Below are 26,278 nucleotides of genomic sequence, written 5' to 3' on the forward strand. Positions count from 1 at the left end.
GTTATCTATATTTTGATTTTAAAAGGAAGCATCTTTATGAAATGGTTTATGGGTCAAAAACTGATGTTTTATGAGTGTAATCAATACAAGAGAATTATCTACGTAGAGACAACATTGTCATGGAATTGCTCATTTATTTTAGCAGCTTACTTCAAATACCAACCATAGACTTTTAAAAATAAGCAACGTGTAAGAGTTTGTACTTCTTCCTCAGTCACTTCTGAAGAAAACAAAGTTTCTATACAGCTCAGCTAGGCTCTGGGCTATTCTTTGCACAAGCATTCCATGACTCCTCCATAATTTGCAGGCTAGTTATCTGCAGTGCATCTCAACTTTTTAACACAGATAAAGTTTGGAACGTTTGCAAATGGACAACTTGGAAGGTTTGCAAATGGACACATGCACTACCATAAGACAGTGACTGTATAGTATGATTCCATATTGCTCTCTTCCTGGCACTCTTTGACTACCTACAGTAACTGCCTGAAAATATGTATGCAACTGAAACGTCATACTTCTCCCAGCATCAAAGAGCTTCATACATAATGGCACAGGTAACGCTTTGGAATAGAGAGACCAGGCTCCATTAGCATTTATCAGTAAAAAACGAATATGAACTGACAATTAAGTACAAGTGTATCTAAAACCCCACCTTTACATGAAAAAATAAAATTAAGAGTTTCAGCACTGATGTCATTGGAACTAACAGAGGGTCCTTCAATTAGCAGCTTATAGCTAGATAAATTATGAAGGTGATTAACAAAATGTTCATAATAATCCTTTTGTAAGATTTACAGCATCCACGAAATCTGCAGGGGCTGAATACAGATATCCAATAACAAAAGCAGAGTCTGCATCTAAACTGTTATTTTTAAACACACTGGCTTAAGAAATGGCTGAGAGGTAGGAAGTAAGGATTCAATGACTTTTCCTTGTTTGTTTTATCTCCTGCTTAAGTAATTGCTGTAGAATTCTTTCTCTAAATTACATTGTGAATCATGAAGTGAAACACACAATGGACAGTAATTAGGATCAATCATTTTCACATTAAAAATGAGTAATGCTTTAAGCAATCTGTCTGTTAAAGAAACCTGTAAAATTTTCTACAATGACTTGAAACCATTTGATCTTATGTTACTAATTTGGCGAGATGACTGTCATCAGGCCCCCATATTAATATAATTAATATTCGAGACATATAATTTGTATTTCAGTCATTCCAGTTTCAATTATTTATTTCAAAAGCATAAGAGACATAAAGAAACTATAGAAAGCCTGTTCAAATATTAAATACCAAGGATGAAGCCACTGCCATCATACATTAAAATTCATCTCATTTATCCATCAAAAGTTGAAAGAAATGCAAAGTACTTGAAGTATTCCAAAATCTGGTTTGCTACAAAAAAATTCTGCACCATAAGAATTTGTCTTTTTTTTACAAGAGCACATCGTAAACACTTGTGGTCATAATGGATATTAAATGAAGCTATATTAACTTTAATTTCAGTTAATATATGCATCACCATTATAAAAAGTAAATCTGGATCCAGATTTTTTGGACCCATGATCTCCAGATACTATGTTCATGCATTTACAGGAATATTCCAGCAAGTACATGGCAGAATTTCCTTAAAGAACTATGTTAGTTTGGTTCATTGGAGTTTTCTGCCTTCCAGTTAACCAACATCCTCCACCATTAAGTGCAGCCCCATTCATAAAATCTTACTAGGTCCCAAATGACCATCTTTGCCTACTTTCCACCATTTTTTTGGCTTACTGCACTACAGTACAACTTGATCAGCACAAAATGACATGCAGCCGAGCGGCCTGACTGAGGCCAAGCTAATAATGGGAATTGCTGGACTACCTCCCTCTCCTCCAAGGGGAAGAAAGCTAAAAAACACCAGCTATGCCTTATACACAAGCAGTTCAGGTTGGGGAACGGAGCTCAAGCAGGCTGTGCAGCACATACTCGCTGCTGTCTGGCTGCAGGGCTCCTTTGAATTTTATGGAAGTTATCAAACCTGTTTGCCTGGAGAAACCCAAAACAGGTGGCACGAAGGCGTTTTCAACAGGCTGAACACTAACTAGTATCGAACACAGTAATCCAGCATGGTGTGAGCTTCATGACTCTCCTCCTAGGCCAGAAACATAGTTTTGTTGTGTGCTTAAAAATTTAACTGAATTTTTATTCAAACAGTGAATTTTATGCGGCTCACTGGACAATATGCTTCACAGTGGCATAGAAATACAATTTTGTCACTCTGCCACAGTCAGGTGAAAATGTAATGAATTTTAAAATCATGTTTTTTCCTAGCTGAATGTGATTTTCCAGTTTTAAAAAAGGGAATCCTTAAAAACAGTATTTACCATTAATTGTCAAATATAAATAATTCCCAAATAATTAATGTTTCCCAAATAACATATTAACAAATAAATGAATTATTTAGATTTGGCTTACCCTCGCTCTGCTGCAAAATAGTGAAAGGACAGACTAACACAAGGCTCTAAAAAAAGGTGTCTCCAGTGCTCAAGAGAACATAGGAACCATTAATTGATTAATTAATTCAGGATCAGATGGGCGAGGAGGAATGGAAAAAAGGCAGAGCCGCAAGGTCCCGCATAGAGCAGCCAGCAATGCTACTTTGTCGTGTGACTGGATGGAGGGGACCGTAAACAGTCCAATTAGGATGCTGGTGCTCAGGGTAAGACATCAGCTTGGTATAACCTCCCTGCCAATTCACAGGCAACAAACAAGTATGTAGCCTTTGCTGCAGAGGAGGCTGGTGGTATGATTTTTGGAAACCAGGAAGTTCTTCTGCCACCTGAAGAGCACAGGAGGAGCACAGGAATGCCAGGAGCAGAACTGGCTGTGTCAGACTGCCACATACAAAAGAATCTCATCACCCTCTCAGGTAATCTTTGTGTTAAAAAATACCGCAGGCACACAATCACCAGTCCTCCATTCAATACCATAAAACACTGCAGCAGCTAACAGCAACAAGGCTGAACTTTTGATCTGTCTTTTTAGATTCATTGTGAATTTCCATTTTCAAACAGGACTGTAGCCGAGTCTGTTATGAATTCAGGCCTCTCATTCATATGGGGCAGATATTTCTGAGAGTCTTCAGACAAATTCATAGTCCAGCACTAACACAGATGCCAGACTAAGAGTCTGCAGACAAGCCAGAAGGCCACAGAGAACCCAAAAATATCCAGGAGTATACACAGAGATTGCTAGTAAGGGGTCCCAAGGAGGAGGTGACAGGTTATTTGTTGCCTGTGTTTAAGGTACTAAAGGGAATGCCAGGGCTTCTGACATTCATCTTCAAGAGGGATTTTGCAAAGGGGATGATGCAGTGAGAGATTTCATGAGCGGAAGGTGACTACAAGTGAAGTAAGGCAGCTCCCAAAGCAGCAGCTATGCTATGAGAAATCCTGTGATGGGGTAATAAATTTATTACAGATTATTAGTGCCTTGTATTACAGTGCTTTTCATCTCTAGTGCATTACTTAAGCGAAGGAAAGAACTGAACTCCCAGCACAGGCACTGGTGGGGTGGGACACCACTAGCAGTTTCACTGATCCAGCCTTGAAAGGAAAAAAAAAACCCAAACAAGTCAGCTGAACCCTTCATACATTCAAACCAAATGTGTAGAAGTGCCAAGACCAAAAAAATTTTCAGTTCTCTAGGTTATCTGTACAGTTCCCTTTGCAGACAGGCAGCAGTGAAAAGTGACTAAACTATTAGCTTGCAATAACCCAGAGAAAAATCTGTTTTTCTAGTAGTGTGCCAGAATCTAAGGGGTTTGGGTTTTTTTTAATTAATTTAAATGCCTAGCTCTTAAGAGCTTTTTCAGTGTTAAACTTGTGAAATGTCTCATTCTGCCAACAAAGACACAAGCAGGAGAAAAGGAACAGGCAGCATGGCTGCCTAGTTCATCTATGACTGTGGGTCCATGGTAATGCCAGATCTGGGCAGTGATAATTTGGTCTAGGGTAGGTTTAGGCATATCATCACATTCCTGGTAAATTACTCAAAACCCACAATATGACTTTTATTCCAGATTTATATTAGTTAATGGAGTATAGATTATTCCTAGTCTGGCATAAGGTCTGCTAATACAAATTTAAACTGGCAACATTTTCTGTATCCGCAGAACAAGTTTACACTGGATCTGTGTTTGGTATCAAGAGGCTTTAGAGGTTTTGGTCCTCTACCAGCAGCCCTAGAGCTTGATTTACTACATTGCTGAAGCACAGCCTCCAGGCCTTTGAGTGAGAAGAGGTTCTTCCCTTGATTTTTCAATTCAGACAATTGCCAGGAACATTTTAAAAACCTGGAGCTGTCCTAACTGGGCAGAACCATAGCTAAATATAGGCTCAGGCTGGCTACATAAACATCACATCTTGGCAAAACCATCATCATTGCTACTGCAAGCAATTACAGGAAACTCAAAAATAGTGACACCTGTGAATTGTTTCTGCCCCAACCTCAACGCTCAGTTGCGTTATTCTAGGCATTTCATTTACAGGACTGAAAAATGGATTGCAAAACCCTTAGTCAGAACAGCATATGCACATCAACGTTAACAGGTCCACAAAGGGAAAGAGATGGTCGTGCGTGTGAGTTAATCTGTCCAACTAAGCATGGCACAACCTAGCATTAAGCAGACATTCCCTGTATTTCAACTGTCCTGTAACACTGTTGGCTGGATGCTTTGATAGAGCATAGTTTTTCATGACAGGCTTTACAAAAGCATTCCTTACTGTAGTGATGAAATGAGGAAGGTTGATGATTATTTTCTTCCTTTTCAGAACACGTTCAGTCACAAATACGTAAATGAACACATTTATTTATTTATTTGTAAGAACTTTTCTTTGATAGAGACTGATATGTGGGACAGTTAGCATCCTGCAAAATGCAAGACAGTAACTGGAGGATGCTTCAAATCACACTTCAGAAAAAAAAACACTTCCAAAATAAATTAAAAGTCTTCTTTATGCAGTAGATAGCAACCTGCAGAACTCCTTATGAAAGGAGCTGTGGATGAGAAGACTTATGTGGATTCAAGGAAAACCAGTGAAGTTTATGCAAGAGAAACTCAGTGAAGGCTACTAATTACAATCGGAAGCACATCCAGCTCAGGGAGTCCCTTACTGAAGACAGCTGAGTGCTTGGAAAGGATCAGAGGAAAGTATCACATGCTTACCCTGTTCATATTTTTCCTTTGTATCTGACTATGACTTATGTTCCTCCCGATTCTCCCTTAGGGTTGGGCTAATGCCTGATCCTAACACAACTTCAAAGGCCTCCCCAGGAGAGGGGATAAGAGGGAAAAGAAAAGAAAGCAGGAAGAAATCAAATTATTACAGAGGACAAATGGAATAAAAGGAGGGATACCCCTCCTAAACAGAGGGACTGAAAGGCTCAAACTGGAGAAACAGTGGCATCCACAACTCCCTGCAGGAAAGCCCCACCACGAAGTTCTGCCTGGAGACATGACAGCACATGAAACAAAAACAGCTCCCCATCACCAGCAAACTCCATTCTTCTGGGGCTGCAGTTGGTCACGGCATGGCAAGGGCCTCGAGCAGAGAGACAAGGAGGTCCTTCAATCAGAGCACCAGACAAGATGGATCCTTGGTCTAAGACAGCATGACTGCTTTGATGTTATCATTACAGAGTAACAGGAGAGCCTTCCTCTAGGATGAAAACAAGTTTTCACTAACATTTTACAGAAACAGTCCCTGCCTCAATAACTACATGGCAAGTATTCAGAGACAGAATTTGGTTCTCATTGAAAAGATACTTCTTGCAACTGGAAAGAACAGCATGTTCTGGATCAGTTTCACCATGGAACACATGAGCCTGCTTCAAACACAACTTTCACAACCCAGCACTGCTTCTGGCTAACCCAAAACAGGGCAAAAATATTGCATGTGTCAAGGAAACTGAAATCTAGTCTACAGCTTCCTCAATGTTAGACTGAGATCTGCAGTAGATATTTCATAAGCAGCTGTAACTTGTATTGTTCATTTTTGAAGATACACATCTTTTAAGGAGACATATTTCAGTATGAGGCTATGGCTGCCGATGGAGCATGGACCACTACAAGACATGATCAACAGCCGGGCTGGTACAAGGGCTTTTGGGAAGAGTCAAATCAAAAGGGGTTACTGAAGCCCACAGAGCTTTGTCATCCTGGGACTCAGTTGCCCATCCAGGCCACTCTAGTACAGACTGGAGCAGCATTGGTCCAAATAGGAATATTTCTATCTCCTTCCTGCAAGGTACTTCCATCCCTCCTCCTCTGCTTTGCTCTGTTAGGCACATAGTACATCTTATGGCTCCTGCCCACATGAAGATCTGCACGTGCAACTTGTAGGACTGGGAAGACTGGCCAACTCTGACCTACTTTTTCCAGGTTGTTAGGCTGGCAATGGGGAGTAGTTTGGCTTGTTTTCTTCTTGAAGCTCCCTTGGAAAAATCAGGACCTGCTTCAGGGCACTGCAGGAAAAGCATTATCTGATGACACTTCAACAGTTAAATCAAGCATACTGTAGCTAAGTAAGGGTGCAAGACCAGCCAGCTGTGATACAGAGAACAGCTGGATTAGTCCTGAATGAGCTGCTGTAACACAAACTGTTGTGTCCCTGCTCTAACATAAGCAGGCAAATCTCCAATTCCTTCCCTTCAGCTAGCTGAGGTCTAAAACACTCCACACGTATACCTAAACAGCACTAGACTACTGTGACTCTGGCTTTAAATAAGCCAGCTTCAACACCAAGAGCTATGGCTCATAGTGAACACAACCCCAGGGCAAAGGCCTATGAAGAGAGAAACGGGGACTGAAACTGCAGTGGACATCACTTCCTCTTTCCCTCCGCAGTGCTGAAGCAGAACCTACAGACAGGGCCAGGCTGGTGCTGCAGGCAGGGAAAGGTGCACGCTCGTCCCACGCAATGCAACAGCTTCTCATTTCCTTTGGAGAAGCAGGAGGCAACCAGGAAGCACATCAGAGACACTGCCCCAAAGGAAGAAAGTCTCCTTGACTTGTGGGGGATGTCTATTGCTGGTTGCAGCAGCACAGGCTAACTGTACCAACAGCCACCTACAGGAGCTGCTTTCCATCTCCATGTTAACAAGTTTTGCAGCCAGGGTTGAGCTCTGTTGACCGGACTGCTCCAAATACTTTAACTTGTTTATCTGAGCAGCCTGACTCCAGTGAAAATACATCCTTAATTCCAAATAGCTGGACAGAAACTGGGAGTACCAGAAGCTGGTACCAGTGCCACAAGCTATCTAAACTTAAAAATAAAAATGTTTAAAGACTTTTTCCTTAAAATGCTTGAAATTACACTGTTTATTATCATAGCATCAAAAGTAGATGAAGCAAATAAAAGCTGCAAATCCAAAACAGGATTAAGCAAGTTTAGTGATCATTAAGAGTAGAGTCATACAACTGGTCTCCTTCGTAGATGCTACCAATTGTTTTGAAAGCCAGTATACTTAAAGAAAAATAGACAAATTTTACAGTGCTTCCTTTGGCCCAGTTTTCCACCAAGCCCCCTGAAAATCCAGAAGGCGAGAGATCCTATGGAAAGAACCACCACAGTCTGCAAGCATTTCTGTTCCAGAATGCTGCAGTTTGGGATTGTAGTTTTTTTCTACAAGTTCTTGTACTGTCATGGAAGTAAGGAAAGGCTCTACAGTATGCTGTGGTATCTGGACTAGATGCAAAACTAAACATCCACTATGTAAGAACTCACTGGACTAGAAGCAAGGTCTTTTCCAAAAGCTCCAGTCAGAGAAGTGATCTTACAAGGTCTATTGACTCCTGAGAACTGCAGAAATCTAAGCAATTAAGATAAATAAATCCTCACCAAAACCATGCAGATTTTGAGATACTCCATCTTGTGTTGAGTTTATGTGGCAGGTTGGGGGCAGGGGAGGGGGGGGGGGGGATGGAGGTGCTGCAGGGGTGGCTTCTGTGAGAAGATACCAGAAGCTGCCCCCATGTCAGACAAAGTCAGTTTTAGCTGGCTCCAAGACAGACCAGCTGCTAGCCAAGGCTGAGGCCATCAGCGGCACTGGTGGTACCTCTGTGATAACATTTAAGAAAGTATAAAAACCACAGCACAGTAGCTGTGAGAGAGGAAGGAGAAAATGTGAGAGAAGCAACTGTGCAGATACCAAATCAGTGAAGAAAGAGGGGGAGGAGGTACTCCAGGTGCTAGAGCAGAGATTCCCCCATAGTGATGCAGGGTGTCCCCGTGCAGCCCATGGGGACCACAGTGGAGCAGAGATCCACATTGAAGCCTGTGGAGGATCCCACGCTGGAGCAGGTAGATGTGCCCTGAAGGAAATCACAGCCTGCATAAAGCCCATGCAGGAGCAGATTCCTGTTAGGAGCTGCAGCCTGTAGAGAGGAGCCTGCACAGGAATAAATCTTCTGGCAGGACCTGTGGCCTGTGGAGAGGAGCCATGCTGGAGCAGTATGTTCCTGAAGAACTGTACCCCATGGAAAGGGGCCATGCTGGAGCAGTTCTTGAAGGACTGCAGCCCATGGGAAAGGCCCACATTGGAGAAAGTCATCAAAGACTTTATGCCATGGGAGGGATCATACACCGGAGCAGGGGAAAAGTGTGAGGAAGAAGGAGTGGCAGAGACAACATGTTATGAACTGACTGCAACCCCCATTCCCCATCACCCTGCATCGCTCAGGGGGGATACAGAAGAGTCAGGAGTGAAGTTGAGCCTGGGAAGAAGGGAGATGTAAGGGGGAAGGTGGTTTTAGTTTTATTTCTAACTATCCTTGTCTGTTACAGTTAATCGGCAATAAATTAATTTCCTCAAATTGAGTCTGTTTTGCCTGTGACAGTAATAGGTAAGCGATCTCCCTGTCCTCATCTTGACCCATAAGAACTTTTCATCATATTTTCTCCCCCCAACCTATTGATGGAGGGGGAGTGATAGAGCAGCTTGGTGGGCACCTGGCAGCCAGCCAAGGTCAACCCACCACACATCTGCTGCAGTTGCTCATTTCATAAATCTTCCAGCCCATAAAAAGACTTGGCCAGAAGAGTTCAGCACAGCTATTAGAAAAGTAGTCACTAAAATAGAATTTAAATCTTTTGTAAAGATAGAGCTGTATTGATTGGATGTTGATAGGACAGTATCTAGAGTGAGAGAGTCACCTTAAAAGGGACACCATAAAAAAAAAGTGAAATCTGTAAAGGAAGTACTCCTATGCAAAGGCAACAGTAAATGGGTAGATATGTGAAATAAGAAGGCACTTGAATGAACTCCTGGGAAAGAGGGAGTCTGCTATCAAAACCTCCCCCCGCAACATTCTGGGTCATGCATTCTTACAGTAATTCTCATTTATCATCCCCACATACCATTCACAGGATGACAAATTGGTGTAAGTAGACTAACTTCCTTCATATGTGAAAAGCATTTGCATGGAAAATTTTTATGATGCAATTATTGTCATTTTCATTTATTTTGATGTGCTTTATCAGTGAGAAACAAAACCAGCTACTGTAGCTTAGCTACTCAGATCCTGGTATGACCCAGATTCAGATTTGATTGCTTGTCTTTTTCAGATCACTCTACAAAAATTTTAAAGTTTACAGAGACAATGGGAAATCTCAGCCAAATAAAATAAAAATAGAGGGCTGGAAGCTATGCTAGCTCCAGCTTTCTCTGTTGTTCCAGCCACCCAGATCAGCCAGGACACTAAAAATATGTCTTGAATCAGTAGTGTTGTGCATGTGAACCGTTCACTCAAGGAAACACATTGCCTGTGAAAGTTACAGTGTAGTGGGCATCTATTACCTAGTTTTAAGGATGGCACAACCATTTATGCTCTCCATTAATGAAGAGCTCAAGAAATCTTGAAAAACTTGCTTAAAATACTGTGTATCTCCCCAGCCTAGGCTTGAGAAGACAGACATATGGATAACTATGCCACAGAAATCAGGCCCTCCATGACCACCCACAGAGTTGGGGCATCATGCACACCAGACCTCTCATGTAAAACTCCTTGAGCAGAGGTGGACCTCAAATTCTTAAGATGAAAAATATCACACAAACAGCAAAATAAGCACTTCCACATATTTAGTAAACTTAGATTTACTCAGCTATTCCAGAAAGTCTTGGAAAGACTGATATGGAAAAAAGAAGAAAAGCAGAACATTATACAAAATCTCCCATGTTTACCAGGACCTCCATCACCACCACAATGCAGAATTACCTCTCTTGCCCACAGAGCAGTCATTGTCTACACAAACTGGAACAACAACAACAGAATAAATTAGGAGAAACCTACCAGAACAGTCAACAGTTTGGTAGTGTCTGTCATGCGAGAGCAACACTCAAGTATCCAACCCAACCAAGGCATCTCATATTATGTAATGACAGCCACCCCCCCTGGCAGGGAATCCTATCCTTGAGATCAGAAACCCAATGTAAAAGTTCAAAAATTCCTTCAAGAAGTTAAAGTTTTGGTAAATCAAATTTAAAAAAAAAAAAAAGAAAAATATATATATTGGCTGGCACAATCAGCTGTAAAGATCCTCCACTGCTTACAGCTTCATGCTTCTTTCTTGTAATTAACATGATTACTGATTTGATCAAATAGCTTCCAGGCTCCACCACACCACGCTTTGTATATATGTGGGAAATAAAAACATTTTTCATTTTCCCAAAATAAAAACAGAAGCAATGATCTGTTTTTTTCACTTCAGGGGATTTGCCAGGACTCCAAGAAGCAGCCCCAGGAACTTGGAAGCTCGCTCAGAGATGCCCCAGACCGCAGGTGCCTCAGGTTACAGAGCACTTGTAACTGCCTCAGACAGGAAACCAAACAGGTTTCAGTGGCCCTTGAGCATAGTTCTGTCAGGTTTTATCAAAATAAAAAGTTCTTCTTGAGTAGCTTTTTGGTTTTGATGATTTGGTAAGATGAGTTTTGTCTGGAAAAAAGTCCAATTATATTGATGGATAATATTTGGAATTTATACTACAGGACCGTACTTGTCTGGGGTGGGGTGGGGGAGAAAATAAAAGAATGCCATGGTCTTCCAGCTTTCTTCACCCTTTCCATAGTCCCTTTAATATCATATCATGGGGTTCCCATTTCAACCCCCTTTCTTCCCTTCCCATGTTTCCTACACTGTCTCATGACAGAGACCTCTGTGTCCAAGAACCTGTGTTTTTCCATTTAACCCATCTTCTTACACATGCAAACCTGTGGGCCCCTTGTTCTACTCTTTACAGCACTCTTCCCAAGGTCTTCTTATGTAAAGACCCTCTCAGAGGCCACCAACATAACACTCCACTGCATCTTCTCTGTGTGCTCCTTTGCTTCACCCCACAGTAGATGCTAAACAGATTCCTAATTCCTTCTTCTCCCCTTCTGGCAGGGCTCCTCTCTCTTCCATCACACTTGGGGTTCTTGAACACTCCCCTTCCAACTGTCCCTCCCACTTACTCCCCAAGTTTAATATCAAACAGTAGACACTACTTATAAAAAAACCTGTCAACCCACTGAAGCAAAGCTGTGTGTCAAAACAGCTGCTGTAGTTTGACCTGAAAGCAGTTTCCAGGAACATGCTGGGAGAGAAAAAACTGCCTGCCAAACAAGCCTGATAAGAGAGCAAGAGGCACCACACATCCTCCTAGCCTGAGCCTGCAAGTCAGGCTATGCAACACTCTGCATGAGGCACCAGGGAAAGGGAGAGACAACCTGACAGCAAAATAATCATAATCAAGGAAGCAGCAATATTCTTTTTACAGATTCAGCCAATATATTATTCTCTCCCTCTTCCCCCCCTTACAAGCAGACAAGAGTTTTTATGAGTCATTCTTCCTAGTGGTTTCCTGTTCAGCTACTAAGTCCAGAGGCTCAGAAGCCTAACAGAAAGGGGAAGAAGTCCTGGTGTCTCATATAGCTCTCCACCATGAGATCTGCTCATCCATTTTGGTCTTTTTTTTTTTTTTTTTTTTTTTTTTTTTTTTTTTGTGCGATTCCTCTTACTGCATTGACTCAGCAGAGCTCTGGGCTTCTTTCTTTTTTAAGTGCTCCCACCACCAAACCACAGCCTTTTGAAGATACAGCAATTGCCAGTTTCACTATACTCAGAACAGCACTTCCGACTGAGCCAAAAATCTAAGTGTAGGTGTTGCTTGCTTGTAGGCAAATTGCTTACAACTCACTCAGCTTTTTTGGATCAATGGAAAGAAGGAGCGGCAAATTTGCTTTCTGTATTAGAGTGAGTGAGCAATGAAATGGGTACATTGCCCTAGCTTTAACAAGGAAGACAAAAAAAAAAAACCAACAAAACTACCACACCAACCCACTAACAATCATTCAATGCATGACAAGCTTGATGTGTCATCTCCCCCTGGCTATAGCAACAGTCTCCTAGAAAAAGAAAAAAAAAAAAAAAGAAAAAAAAAAAGAGACAAAATAGAAAGAGATATACTCACGCATGTCACCAATTGCTCCTTTTGTGACATTTGTGGCTTTTCTTACTGTCACAGTGAATATGTGTGAATACTGGTGTTCCACCTGGAAATCAGAGAGTTAAAGGTGATTAAGCTCCAGAACCAAAAAGCAACTATCAAAATAGGTTTCATTTTGTCCAAAAACTGAGAGAGAGAAATCACCCAGTCAAAATGTAAGTGAAACTCATACTGGATAGAGCATCTTAAAGCTGAACTGCACCCTGTAGCTTTACTGAAAGGTCAGACCTTATACTAGGGTTGCTTGATTTTCCAGCAGCCACACCTACTAATCTCAATGAATAACACTCCTCCTCTCTACCAAACCTGCTGTAAGGCATTTAGTCAGTCAGGGACAACTTAGTATGGTAAGAAAAAAAATAAAGAGGGGGCTATTTTATAGTGTGCTTGCCTTTGTAATTACCTTCCCTCAGTAAAAAGAATGGGTGCAATTACTTCAAAGTATATGTTCTGGAACAGATATGAACATGCTGCACACACAAGGGATATAGTTAGTAATGCATGGAATATATTTTCTTAGTACACATCAATATTCAAAGTGCAAGTGTCCTTAAGACAATAGAGGGAAGGTGAAAAGCAAGCTGTTAAAACATTCACAAGCAAATTTCATGCAGTTTCTGGAGCTTCCTGTTTCCTGCAAAGCCCAAGCACACAGCAGGAGTTGCCTTTCTAAGAGCAGGTCTGTCCCAAATGAACTAGGGAAGTAGGAAAAGATGAAATTAAGAACAAAAGTAAAAACTTTAATGAGAAGAGGTCAGTAACTCGCATCTATCGTTACTTTGTCTATATAGCTGTAAGTTTGACCAACCTACTGAATACCATTATGAGAACCACCACTGCATATTGCAAGGCAGACAACATTGGCCTTCACCGGGACACAGTACAGAGGTTGCGGGTAAGTTTTAAGTTCTATGTGTTAGAGCCAGGATTGGATCTCACACAATTGCCTCTCAGCACTTAGATCTATCTACACTGCTATCTTAAAGCCAGTCTTAAGGCACTCAAGCTGTCTAACTGCCCACAGTACCTAGACATTGACTCATGTGTTTGTACAACGTGGAGGCACCAGCTTGCTCTCCTGCAACAGAAATTCAGGCACCAGAAGGTGCTTTCATGCTATATTTTCATCTGGATACTTCCCTTTTTTTTTCCTCCTTAAAAAAAAACACAACCAAACAACTTTTTAAAGGAACAAACAGATAAGCCAGCAAAACCCTTCAACCCATACATGGCTTAGTTTTCAACAGTGGCACATGCCTCCATTTAAGCTACTGCTATTTCAACTGCCAGACTTTATAAGGGCCTTCAGCTGGTTCTCATAGCTACTTCAGAACTGGTTGTTTCAGCCAAGCCTCATTTATTTCACATCTACAAACACACTTACACCCAAAGACTAGAACCAAACTGGATCCTTCTAATAGAAATTAAAAAAAAAATGAATTTCTTATACATTATATATCATTTTCTCAAAAAAAGAAAAAAGCCAAAAACAATCTTCTAAAAACAGCAAAAGTGGCTTGTGAATGCTTAAGTAACAGTTGAGTCAGGACACATTAAAAACAACACAAATGATACCAACACAAACTCCTCCACAAGTCTGTAGTCTAGAGGTCTGCAAAGGCATAGCCACATCACCATGCCAAAATATCTAGGAGAAAATGCCCACAGTGATACTGAGGGTATGACTTCACTGAAGACACTGGCTGACCCAGACACTGAATTGTCGTATCTTTATTAAGGCTGTAATCACCCACATATTGTGACAACTGCTGGAGGCTCATTTCATGATAAGTCTGCCCAGCAGTAAATTTCAACTCTGTAATTTTTCCCCTGTAAGCTGTAGGAGTTGTCTGGTTCAAAGAACAAGTAAGCAGGCAGGGGGGAAACTGTGGCAATGTAAACTATTACCTTACAAGTGGTATACTGAAATTGTCATTGTGCAGCAAGTGGTTCACTAACTGCAGTAAAAATGGAATCCAGACTCTAACTGATTCTCCCAACCAGGACTGTTAATTCACCTCAAAAGTATCAAAGCCAACAGAAGGGGTTTAGATGTGGGAATTCAAAGGTGTGAAGAAGCAACACCTATGAGACAGCCTGCCTTGTGCTGACATGGAAGACATACCAATGATTTAGTGACATCCATCACCATTTGTATCGCAGCTTCTAAGAGTGGATGGATGAATGAGAAAGAAGATGGGACTTCTCCCTGAACAAAATTCTGCCTCTGCCACATGGAGGAAAAAAAATAAAATAAAAAAATCCAGAGTTTTCCATCACAGCTACGTAAAGTTACCCCAGTTCTGTCATTTACCCTGCTTCAAGAATTTTTACAAGCTCCGAATCTCCAGGAAAGAACAACTGTCACTGTCCCTTGTTTTCAGTTTGCTTCTTGAAAGCGCTCAAAGCTGTTTTATTGGTGTGTGCCACTTTCACACACGTCAGATCACTTAAGTGTTGGTTTCACAATGCAGCACTGGCCTCAGAGTTTGTTCACACAGACTGATGTAGTTCCTTTGTCATATACAACCTTATAATTAAGAGAAACAGCCCAAAGTACAAACACACCACCCTTCTCCTTATTCTTAGCTGTTAAGAGCGAGCCTGTCCCCACTAGAGACCACAGATCAGAGATCACTGAACATTTAGCAACAAAGGGGAGGATGGAGTTATAATTAAGTTACAAGCATGGGACACGGGCATGCTGGATTTAGTTCTCAGCTCCTATGTGGAAATTATGTGCAATTCTGGTGCCCCAGAGTCCTGGCTGTAAAATGGGGATACTACAAGACGCTCACTGACAAAAAGCACTTCTGTGAAGTAAAATTCTTGCATCTCTTAGTCCTGTTCATGAAACTCATATGCCTAAATAAAATGCCCACCACTAAAACAAGGCCAAACCATCACTTGATAGTGTATTCTCATTACAGCAGTACAGAGATCATCACTACTTTCTATTACAAGTCAATAACTGTTTTGTTAATACTATTATGAGAACTGCTTTTTATTGGTTTAAGCAGCAAACCCCCTCACATTCCAGCTGTTGTTCTGCCAAGAAAGTTAAGTCTAGTTTAAGCTCTGGTATCCTCTGAAATGAATGCAAGTACACAGAGGTCTGGCAGAACAGAAAAACATTATCTTCTTTCCCTGTGCCTCACCCAAAATAACACAGAGACTTATAATGATAAAGTTATTAATATTTGGCCATAATCACACACTTGGAAGAAATTTGCAACTAATAAAATAAACTATCTCCCTCTTAGGAAAAGCCACACAGAGATACACAGGAAGCTCAAAAGTCTCTCTTCTTACCCCAAAATAAATGTTTTTCATGCAACTTAAGTGCAATTAGAAATTAAGGCAATTTTCCACTTAATATCCAGTTTCTAAGGGTATTTAAAGGCCTAAATGTCCATATTAACAGCTAACACAACTTTCAGAACCATTTCTTGGTTAGTTTTTAGAAAGACTGAGTTCTAAAGAAGTTAGATGCCCCCTGAAAATACCACAAGAAATGTATTGACTCTGATTACCTTTTTAAATCCAGCCCTTGCTAGTTTAGATGACTAAGCTGCATTTTCTAAAGTAACTTATGTTCACCTTAAGCCTTGATAAAAATCTGTACATTGCCAACTCCTCAATTACTTCTGAAAAATAGACGATGGTATATAAATCACTTAAACATTGCAACACTGAGTGGAGTAACATCTGCATACCTTTAAAAAAAAAAAAACAAACCTAAGCCAGGTTAAAAATTTCAGAAGCTCACAATTAAATCAAAAACCTAAATCCTATCATCCAAAGTGACCTAGCTTTACATATGTGTTTCATTTAACTTCCTCTTTCTCCACAAATTTAGAGAAGAAAGGAGAGGGAAAAAAAATTAGTTTTCAATATGCACTCTCTGAACATGGGTTTTTCTGAATTACAGAAACTCCTGTGGACAGTATTCACTCTCTACTGGTTCAATACACAAGGTTTTTCCAAGTATCCTGCACAGCCGTGGTTCAATATCTCCCGTTCTCACACCACAGCTCTCCATCTCTTCTAAATCCTTCTCCTGCCTCCTTTGTTCTTCTTCCACCTTTGACTGCTTTTTATTCCTTCCAGTAAAATTTCTCTAATTATCTGATTTCCTCTATTTTACATATCACACATGCATTTGTATGTACATAAACACCATTACCATCCCATTATGGGACTGGGAAACAGAACAAGGTGCTAATATCTCCTGTAACACAATTGGGTTTTACCTACAAACTTTCCACACTTATGGAGAAAGCAAGGGATTTGCATGCATTGAATACAATACTTTTCATATAGCAGAATGCCAAGTCACAAAATGTAACTCAATCAGGAGATATACTTGCACACAAATTACCAGTCAGGAAGCTCTCATATAGATAGATTGTGTAATAAGTATTTATTACTTTTACATCCTTAACGTTAAGGACACTTGAGATGAAGATTAGGCTAGACAAATGAAAATGTTTGCCTGTTTTCTTAAGTAACAGATTTTCATTAAGTCCATGTTCTTCTTTCACTGGGTTTTACAGTTAAGACAAACATTTGTGCATACACACACACAAATTATCTTGAAGTGATTTCTCCCATTGTTATATTTATCCCCCAGATCAATATAACTGAAGATGCATAATACATTTTAATTCTTCATTCTCTGAAACTAAAAGCATTTTTGGTACAGTCTGTTCTGTCTGTACCTGCAATAACTTTGTGAATGTCTTATTTCACTCCTCCAAGTCTTCCATAAAATGAGGAGAAAAAAAAAAAAAAAAAAAAAGAGAGATCAGAAAACACGTAATAGTTAACAGAACGACTTTTGGAAAATGCAGAATTCTTCTGAGTCCTTTAATGCCAAACATCATTAAAAATCCAAGATTTTTGCATTGATATGAGCCTGCTGCCCTTGACTGTTCTAAGTTTTAGTAAAGCTTTCCATGCAATTTCAATTTTTGAATTAAGAAGCCTCAGAGATTTCTGTTCACTTTAAGCAATTATAGGATCAGCTCTTGTATTAACAGTGTTCCTTCCTGCATTACCAACATTCCCACAGCAGCAGTTCAGCATTGTCAGAGAAATGTAACTACGTATACTTCTAAGGCTCCATTTTGTTCATTATGGTATATATATTGATATCAAAAAAGATCTTTTATGTGAATGATTCAATGAAATATAACAGAGACCCCTCCCAAAAAAGTGCAGATCAGCTCAGGCATTCCATCCAGGAGAGGGCACTGATGCAGAAAGGATTAAGTGTATTGTTTTAACACTTAAATACAGGCGTCAACCTGAAACTTGTCTTTACAGCAGCATTCACAAAACTACAGAGTGAGTAAAACACAAGTTTGACATCTGCTGGCTGCAAACACATGTAAAGGATGTGACTGTGTGGGGTAGAAACCACATAAATGATAAGAGATCATTTCAAGGAAGCATATGCTGTATTTTTAGCAACGTAGAAGTTCAACATTATGACAAGTGTATGGTAACTACCTTTGAGTACTTATCACTTTTCCCGCCATGAGATTCTGGGACTGTTACGAAAAGTGCTTGATATGAACACACCCAGCTTGTTCCAAGATTTCAGTTTGAGCAGGAATTGCAATTTCAGTGTTTACTTTGGAAAGTCACTCAAGCAAAGATACGTGTGAGTATTACAGCTGAAAGACAGCATTCAACAAGCAGCTGAGCCACTCTACTGGCCTGCCATACAAAGGGCAGTTCTGGTCCCATTTCCCTTCTCCTTCCCTTGCCCCTACTTCTCTACTTTTACAGTTTGTGCTCACATGATTGTACCCTTCCCTTGGGCCAGCTCTGACCGCAGAGAACTAATCTTTTGCACTGAACTGTTTTTCTGCCAATTCAGTGTCAATTGGCTCACTCTGACCAGGTATGTTTGAGAGCTGGTACTAGGGATGCAGCAGGAACATTGGAATAAAGCAGGAAGGAGGGAGCAGAAGTTTTTGGCAGCAGTGCATTGTTGAGTGGCGCAGATCATTTCACTGACCTTTACCTAGAGTTTGCAGGCTGTATTTTGAAGAGTCTCTTTGAATCAACATCACTGCTACACACTAGTTTAAGATCTAAATATCAAAAATTGCCAACTTATCCCTCTATCCATACTAATGAAAAGGGAAAAAAAAAAAGAGTTATTCGGTAACTGGAATTGTATAAAAAAAAATTGTACTGCAAGGGAGAAACTTAGACACATGATGATACTTTTGTAGACTACAGTTCAGTTTGACAATCAGTGTGTGGAAAAGTTTGTATGAAACAGTCAACTACAGGCATTTTGATGAAACAACTTGAACAGGCAAGTCCTTTAAAATGATACCTTATGACACTGTACCCATGAGGTTGTTAGGAGCCCGTATTTCATTTTGACTTGCACATGAGCAGCCACACTCAAAGCCGCAATACGCTTTTCAAAAGCTAACTTGAATCTTTCAAATTTCATTCAAATAAATTTCTGAAGAAATTTGTTCTAACCATGCTTACCATTTCTCTAAGGAAGTAGTCATAACTCTAATGCTGTGTGCTTATTTAGAGTATCTTCTAATAGAATACATTATACAAGACAGTATAGATTGTACAAGACAGTATACATAGAAGATTCAAAGCTACTTACCACAATGTGTTGATAGGGATCTATGACAGACATTTTTGCCTTAATTTGTATTCAAGACAACTGTCAAATGTCTATTTCAGTTCTACACAGAAGAGGCTTCCCAGTTCTTCAGAGTTCAGTATGACAGATCCTTTAACTGTTAAATAAAGAAAAAAATCTAAGTAAAATTCTTATGTTCTTTTAAACTATATTTTTTAACAGAGCAAATTAGTTCCCTCACTTTAGGAAGGTTCCTACAATTCATTTGTTTACCATGAACTTAATTTCACACAAGCTATGGAGGTAGAGATATTTACTTGCCTGAACTAGAGAAATTTCTTGTGCTTATTTCCTCTACCTCAGAGTAAAAGCACAAACCAAGTATCTTGAATTCTAGTCATCCAAGTGTTTCTAGCAGCTCTACAAATAAACAAAAAGAATAGCACAATTATATTTATCCATTACATACATTCAAATGTATATGCTTCCGTGCATTACAGTGCTAGTAAAAAAAAACAACCAAACAAAAAAAAAACAAAAACAAAAACAAAAACCCCAGTGCTTAGTTAATAGTCTTTTTACTGTAGTAACAAATTCTTGGTTCCCATGCTTTGCTTCTATATTAAGATGCTCATATGGTCAGGACAGGACAGAGATGAAGGTTCTCTTTGTATCCTCCTTTCAAGGATATGTCCTGTACTCACACCAAGGGAGATGAATTTTAGAACTGAAAAGCCAGTTGGAGAGCACAAGCACAATAGTCAGCAACTTGCACCAGACAACTGCAACCTTTCGTAGTAAAGATCTGTTTAGCCATTTAAACGCAGCTGTTCATACCACCTTCACTTTGAAAGCTTTTTCCACAAACAGCAAATTCCCAAAGTTGCACCTAACTGCACCTAAGAAAATAACAGGCAACAAATTCCAGCATCTAATCTGCAGCAATAGCACAGAACTTAGTAGCTGCTCATTTAACTATAAACGAGCAGCAACAGTGCCCTCTGTAAACCTGGGAATTCCAACTAAAGCTGTGTACAGCCTCCCCAGCCACCCCAGTTTTCTAGAGATTCACAAGAAGCTTTAATGGGCAAACTGCAAACCAGCTGCCAGGATTTAAGCAGGTTCTCATAGGCTGCTGTTTTCTGAACACTTTGTGAAGATTTCTACTGAAATCAGGGGCCACCAGAGGCCTTAAACTTCAAAACTGTTTCCAATCATCAAAGTAAAATACACTAACAGAGGTTATTCCTTTCTGCATCTCTAAAAAACCAGGGAAACTGCTGGACAGGATCAATTCTTAGATTCAGCTGGACCATGGCCAGACCTGAACCATCAGCAGAAGCTTCAGAGTGAAAAGAAAAAAAACACCACATGGGGTTTATTCTCAAGGAAATGATTCCTAACCCTCAATTTTGAAAGGGCAGAATAAACCTTAAGGAATGATCATTTCTTGAGCAATTATATGCAGGCATTTCCATAAAAATTTTGTTTCGTTATGATCACTAGAACATTACGATATCCCTTCTTTAATCCTGTCAGCCCTAACAATAGCTTGAGGCTAGAAATTACCCTGCCTTTATTTATTTGGTTTTATCTAAGGAAGTCTGAATAAGAAAGACTTTAACATACATTCAGTTCATAGTTTTCATTCAAGGCAGCTCAGTACTAGGACAACAGGAACAAGACATCTTTATCATAGAAAGTAGGCTGCCTTTCAGACCTAAAGGAAGATCTCTAACACATATCCACCATTATTTCTCTTACTGCAATAATAATTGCAAAGACTTATTTTTATTAACATTCTATCAGCCAAATTCAGCTGTGGTGTAAACAGGCAGATGGGAGGGAAGTAACATTGTGTTTATAGACATAACTGTATAGCTGGTTTGTTACATTCGAGTTTATGTTACCTTGGGTCCTACTTAAAGTAGGAGAACCTTGGTAAACATCCCTGACATACCAGTTTTTGAGGAACTGTTGCAAACTTCAAAGGCAATCAAGAAAAGGCAACAGTGAGGGTTATCCAAACACTGTAATGAAGAGGAAATTTGTAAGTCATAAAACAGAAAATACACCATTTCCCCTAACTGCACAGTCAACTACCAACAAGTTACCACGCTCATTTTAAGATGATACATGAAACCAAGCTGAGGATACTGCTCTATCTGCAGAAACAAGAAAATGGGTTAGGCCTAGGATAAGAAGCCTGGTTTGAGTTATTTGTCTAGCATCCTAGAGGCAGAGTTCCAGTTCTCCAGATCATCACTCAACTGGTCAACTGGCTTAGACATGAGATCATTCTCTCTTTTCCTATAACCCCCCACCTCATCTATTTCAACATCTGCAGGGAATACATTTGCGATCCTGCAAACAGTCTCTTTGGCTACAGAGCCGTAATGAATCCCCAAGCACCATCTGTCCTCCGTGTTGAATGAGGCAAGGATCATGCAGACAGACAAATATGCAATCATATAATTAACAATTGTATCACAAACACACATGCACAAACTACAAGCTAAAGACATACAGGCAGAGTCTCTGAATAGGGAGAAAAGGACCAGGGAGCAAGAAGACCCTGATGTGATACACAAAGCCTAATATCCTGGTTTTCTACACAGCTCCAACCAACAGCATGACAGATCCCAGCCTAGTCATGCTGATATTTCTCCAAATTGGAGCACTTGGTTTGGTGTCTTAATTACAGTCTTTCAGTATGTGATAAACAGAAGCAGGTACCCAAAGACAGGCATCCAGTGCTATTTATTTCAGACATGTGAGTGTACCTGGGGCTGGCAGATGGACAGGTATCCAATGCTCTGCCAGAAGCCAGCAGGACACCTGAAGTGGTAGCAGACATCTGTGTTTAAGTGACTTGAATACTTACGTCATTACAGTGGATTTAATTCAAATCAGAGTTACCTGACCCTAGCATAATTACACCACACCCTCTGCAAGCCTGCACTACATTATCAATGGAGTTTGGGTTAAGCACGCTAATATATTTCTGTATCTAAAGTCTTAGTGCAGCAGAGGAGCCAAATACAGCACAAACAGAAGCTCATGCAGAGCCGCAAAGAAAGTCTTGAAAAATATTTACTTCAAACATCTGCAGTAAATAGAGCTGTGATACCAGAATTATCTCATTTAACACTGCCACTATACACTGTCCATCCCACAAAGCCTAATGGAAAAAAAATCAACAACTAATTAAGGACTGTATCACAAGCACGTAAGAAGAACTGAACTGGAGCTGAAGCTGGTGGCAGGCCAACCCTTGATAGATTGCAGAAGTAGTGCCTCTAAGCAGATCTTCAAGGACACTTTAATATTATTAACACGTATTGTTTTGTTTGCCTGATATCTGGTGGTATCGCATTGTTTGTGAACTGTGCCGTTCCCAGGGCTGATAGCATTCCTTCCTAAAGGACTATCAAAGCACGTCACAGGCAGTGCCTCTGGAACACCACGAGCATAAATTCTGTCAATTCATACACCAAAATTAACTAAACCAGCAAGACTGATTAACAATATATTTCTTAATGTTTTATTGACAAATGTCCAAGTCTACAAATTGTCCAAGTTTACAAAATAACAGAGCAAACATAGCCTCTTGAACAGGCCACAGTTTAGCTTGGTCACATAATACAAAGACAGCTTTCTACTAAATTCCTAAATCTCACTTTCACCCAAAAGTTAATACTACTTTTGTCAGGCCAAGAGCATTTAATTGTCAGGCACAGTTTCAGACATCAAAAGTAACAAGCTATTAGTTGATTGGTGGATTGCTGTTTAAATCAAGACTCTTGTGTGATCTTAGCTCATTTTCACTTGTGGTGACAGACTGAAATGGATAAGGGATTACTGTCTCTAAAGTCGGACACTACCAGAGCAATTCCACAAAAAGAAGTTACACACACATGCATGGACAGCGATTATTACTGGAACATTTTCATTCTCAGTGTTGATCCAGTAAACTCCTACAGATAATTCAGTTTTACAGGATATATCGAGGACAAAAGACAAGAATAATGATATGTTCCTATTTCATGCTGAGTATAAGCTTACTCCACAGTTAGTCTTACTGAGCGGAAAAGCTCTGAAAATGAGTAAACCATAACACAGTATAAATATCACCACCAGAATACGTCCCCAAGGTTGTAAGAAAAATCATAAAAGGGAGATTGTTTATATCAAGCTGGACAGTTCTTACAAATCAAAGACACAGACAATTAAAAAAAGTGAATAAGTGCGACTCACTGGTACAGTCATTAATGTTTGATCTAACGTGATAAGATTAAGAGGTACAGAATAAGCTCAATATTGACTCAGGCTTTTGGTATGAATGTCACCATCCATTTTTATCAAATCAGATTACAGAATTTTATTTGGTTACAGATTGATCTTGTGATTGTATAACAGAAATAATAAATAATCTGTTTCTACATGATTTTGCCTAGCATCCTGGAAAATCACAGTAATGTTATTTCTTAATTTAGGTCTTCCCACACAACAAACAAGGTTTACGCCTTACTTTGTGTAAAGCACCCATCACTCCTTTTTCAACAAAAATGAAAAAGTATATGCTTCGCTGACATGCACTGACTGTTCTTCCCATGCCTTGCCAGGAGAGCACAGGTGGAAGGAAGGAGTCTGAGCAGAAACGCAAAAAGCTCAACCTTTGTGCCACATTTTTGGAGGGTGCTCTGGGGTGAAGTTTGGCAAGGAAGTTCACACAGCGTAAACAGCTAGACAGGAGATTTTAAGATTGGGAAACCACATTTGACTTCCTGCTAAAGAGGATGTAACAGATGAAAAGATTGTGAATCTCTTTTTGAAAGATGACCTGTCAGCCTGTAACCAACCTGAAACTACAGGTGACACAGAGTAACTAAGATTTCTTTTCAATGAAAGGAGAGTACTATAAAATACCCTAGCAGGGCTGAAACTCTGGAAACATCACAGAAATCTCGAGAAAGGTGTCCTGGTTTCAGCTGGGATAGAGTTAATTGTCTTCCTGGTAGCTGGTACAGTGCTATGTTTTTGAGTTAGGTATGAGAAGAATTTTGATAACACTGATGTTTTCAGTTGTTGCTAAGTACTGTTCTGTCTGAAGTCAGGGATTTTCCAGCTTCTAATGCCCAGCCAGAAAGAAAGCTGGAGGGGTACAAGAAGTTGGCACAGGATGGAGCCAGGGCAGCTGACCCAAACTGGCCAACGGGGTATTCCATACCATGTGATGTCCCATCTAGTATAGGAACTGGGGGGAGTAGAGGCAGGGAGATTGCCACTCGGGGACTAACTGGGCGTTGGCCAGCAGGTAGTGAGCAATTGCACTGTGCATCATTTGTATATTCCAATCCTCTTATTAGTGTTGTCATTTTATTAGTGTTATCATTACCACTATTAGATTCTTTTCTGTTCTATTAAACTGTTATGTCAACCCCTGAGTTTTACTTCTTTTCCCGATTTTCTCCCCCATCCCACTTGGGGGCGGGGAGGGAAGTGAGAGAGCAGCTGCATGGTGCTTAGTTGCTGGCTGGGGTTAAACCACAACACAAGGTTAATTTACACCTTATCTAGTGCTGGAGGCTACTTTAGAGGCCAAAAATGAGGAAGACAGAAGTGGTAAAATAACCAGGCCAGTTCTCTATATACAGCTGCCCAGCACCTCCTGGAGAGCTCCATGTTACAGTAACCTCCTATGACAGGAGGCAAGCCTTACTGAGTCAGCAGAAATCAGACATGCTCCTGAAAGAAACTTAATTAAGCTGGATTAGTCCAAGAGGAAGAAGAAAATCCCTATATTACATTCTACAAGGAATGGCCTTACTAACAGTAATACTCAAGAGGCTGGAAGCATTTCTGCCTGAATACCTGCATCTATTTCACATCGGTCATGGAAGTTCCCAGTACATTTCCTAACCAGCCGAGTACTGTATTTTCACTATGAACACTAACTACAGGCTTGAAGGAAGAGGCAGCTGATTCAGGGCATGATGGTTTATCTTACAATTAAACTGCTTACGCAAAGGCCAGTTAACAAGAAACACTCACTGCAACAGCTTCTGAGAGGTTAGGAGAAAAAGCCATGTCATCATACATGATTTTACTGTATGGCAAACTTACAGAAATATTAGAAAGTGGAACTGAGTAAATCCAAAGTAAAAAGTTAATGTATTCTGAGAATGAAAGAGTTCCTTGAGTTAATACCTTTACATAAAACTTTTCTCCAATGTCTTGTATTTCACTTCACTTGAAATTGCACTGGAACTAAAAATCAGCCTTGAATGTAAAAAAAAAAAAAAAAAAAAAAAAAGTAATTTGAGGGACTCCAAGAATAATTTGTAAAAAATGGCAAAGATCACTCTCTTTTTCTACAGAAATCCAAGCCACAAGACAGATCAGATTAGGTGGCAGAGTCTCAAAATTTGTCAAAAAAAAAAATATCTCAAGCAGCTGATCAGTAATCCCCACTGTGTAGGTCAGACACCCTGTAGCTTATGTGGGAACCAGCTAGCTTGTTTTTCCAACAAGGAGGCCAAAACTCAAAGAAGAATGTGAAAAATCTGGTGGAAGTTCCATAAAAGAAGAATTTTTAGGATATATTCCCTGTAAAAACAATTACAGTACACTAGTCAAGTCCACCTATATCATTTCAAGAAGATCATCTATGCAGGCTATTTGTTATATGCACACTGCAAATAAGAAAAAGCAAGATTAAAAAATGCCCAGCATTTCTGCTCGTAAGGATTTCAGAATGTAGTTATTCCACAAATAAACGTTTTATGTATGACAGTCACTTGTTTAAGTGTATTCTTACTTTTTGAAGCCCAACTTAAGGCAGCAGAGAACAAAAACTCACACTTCAAGATAATGGGTGCACCAAGTACCTAGCACATTTGAGGTGCCAAGCCAGGCTCTCCAGAATGGAAAAACTCAATACCAGTGGCAGCTTTAGAAGTCCTGCCAAAAATGAAAACAAATAATAACTGCTAAAATTAAATTATCTACATCTCAAGTGCAACACCTGACTGGACAGAGTTGTTTGTTGAATATATTTCTTTAAAACTTAGGTGAAGGGAAGAAAAAAAAAAAATCTCCCCTGCATTTCATTCTTA

At 40.0% G+C, this 26,278-nt stretch overlaps 1 protein-coding gene across 1 annotated transcript in view; it reads right to left on the reverse strand.

Moving 5' to 3' along the window:
- PLA2G4A (phospholipase A2 group IVA) overlaps window positions 1-26,278 on the reverse strand; it is an 84,674-nt gene that overhangs the window by 47,198 nt on the left and 11,198 nt on the right. Inside the window, exons 2-3 of the mRNA XM_049808661.1 lie at window positions 19,182-19,317; window positions 12,497-12,578 (exon numbers count right to left, since the gene is read on the reverse strand). Coding sequence (XP_049664618.1) covers window positions 12,497-12,578; window positions 19,182-19,214 — 115 coding nt within the window. The 5' untranslated portion in view covers window positions 19,215-19,317. The remainder of the gene's footprint in view (window positions 1-12,496; window positions 12,579-19,181; window positions 19,318-26,278) is intronic.

This window comes from Accipiter gentilis, chromosome 8, assembly GCF_929443795.1.
Source record: "Accipiter gentilis chromosome 8, bAccGen1.1, whole genome shotgun sequence".
Taxonomy (NCBI): domain Eukaryota; kingdom Metazoa; phylum Chordata; class Aves; order Accipitriformes; family Accipitridae; genus Astur; species Astur gentilis.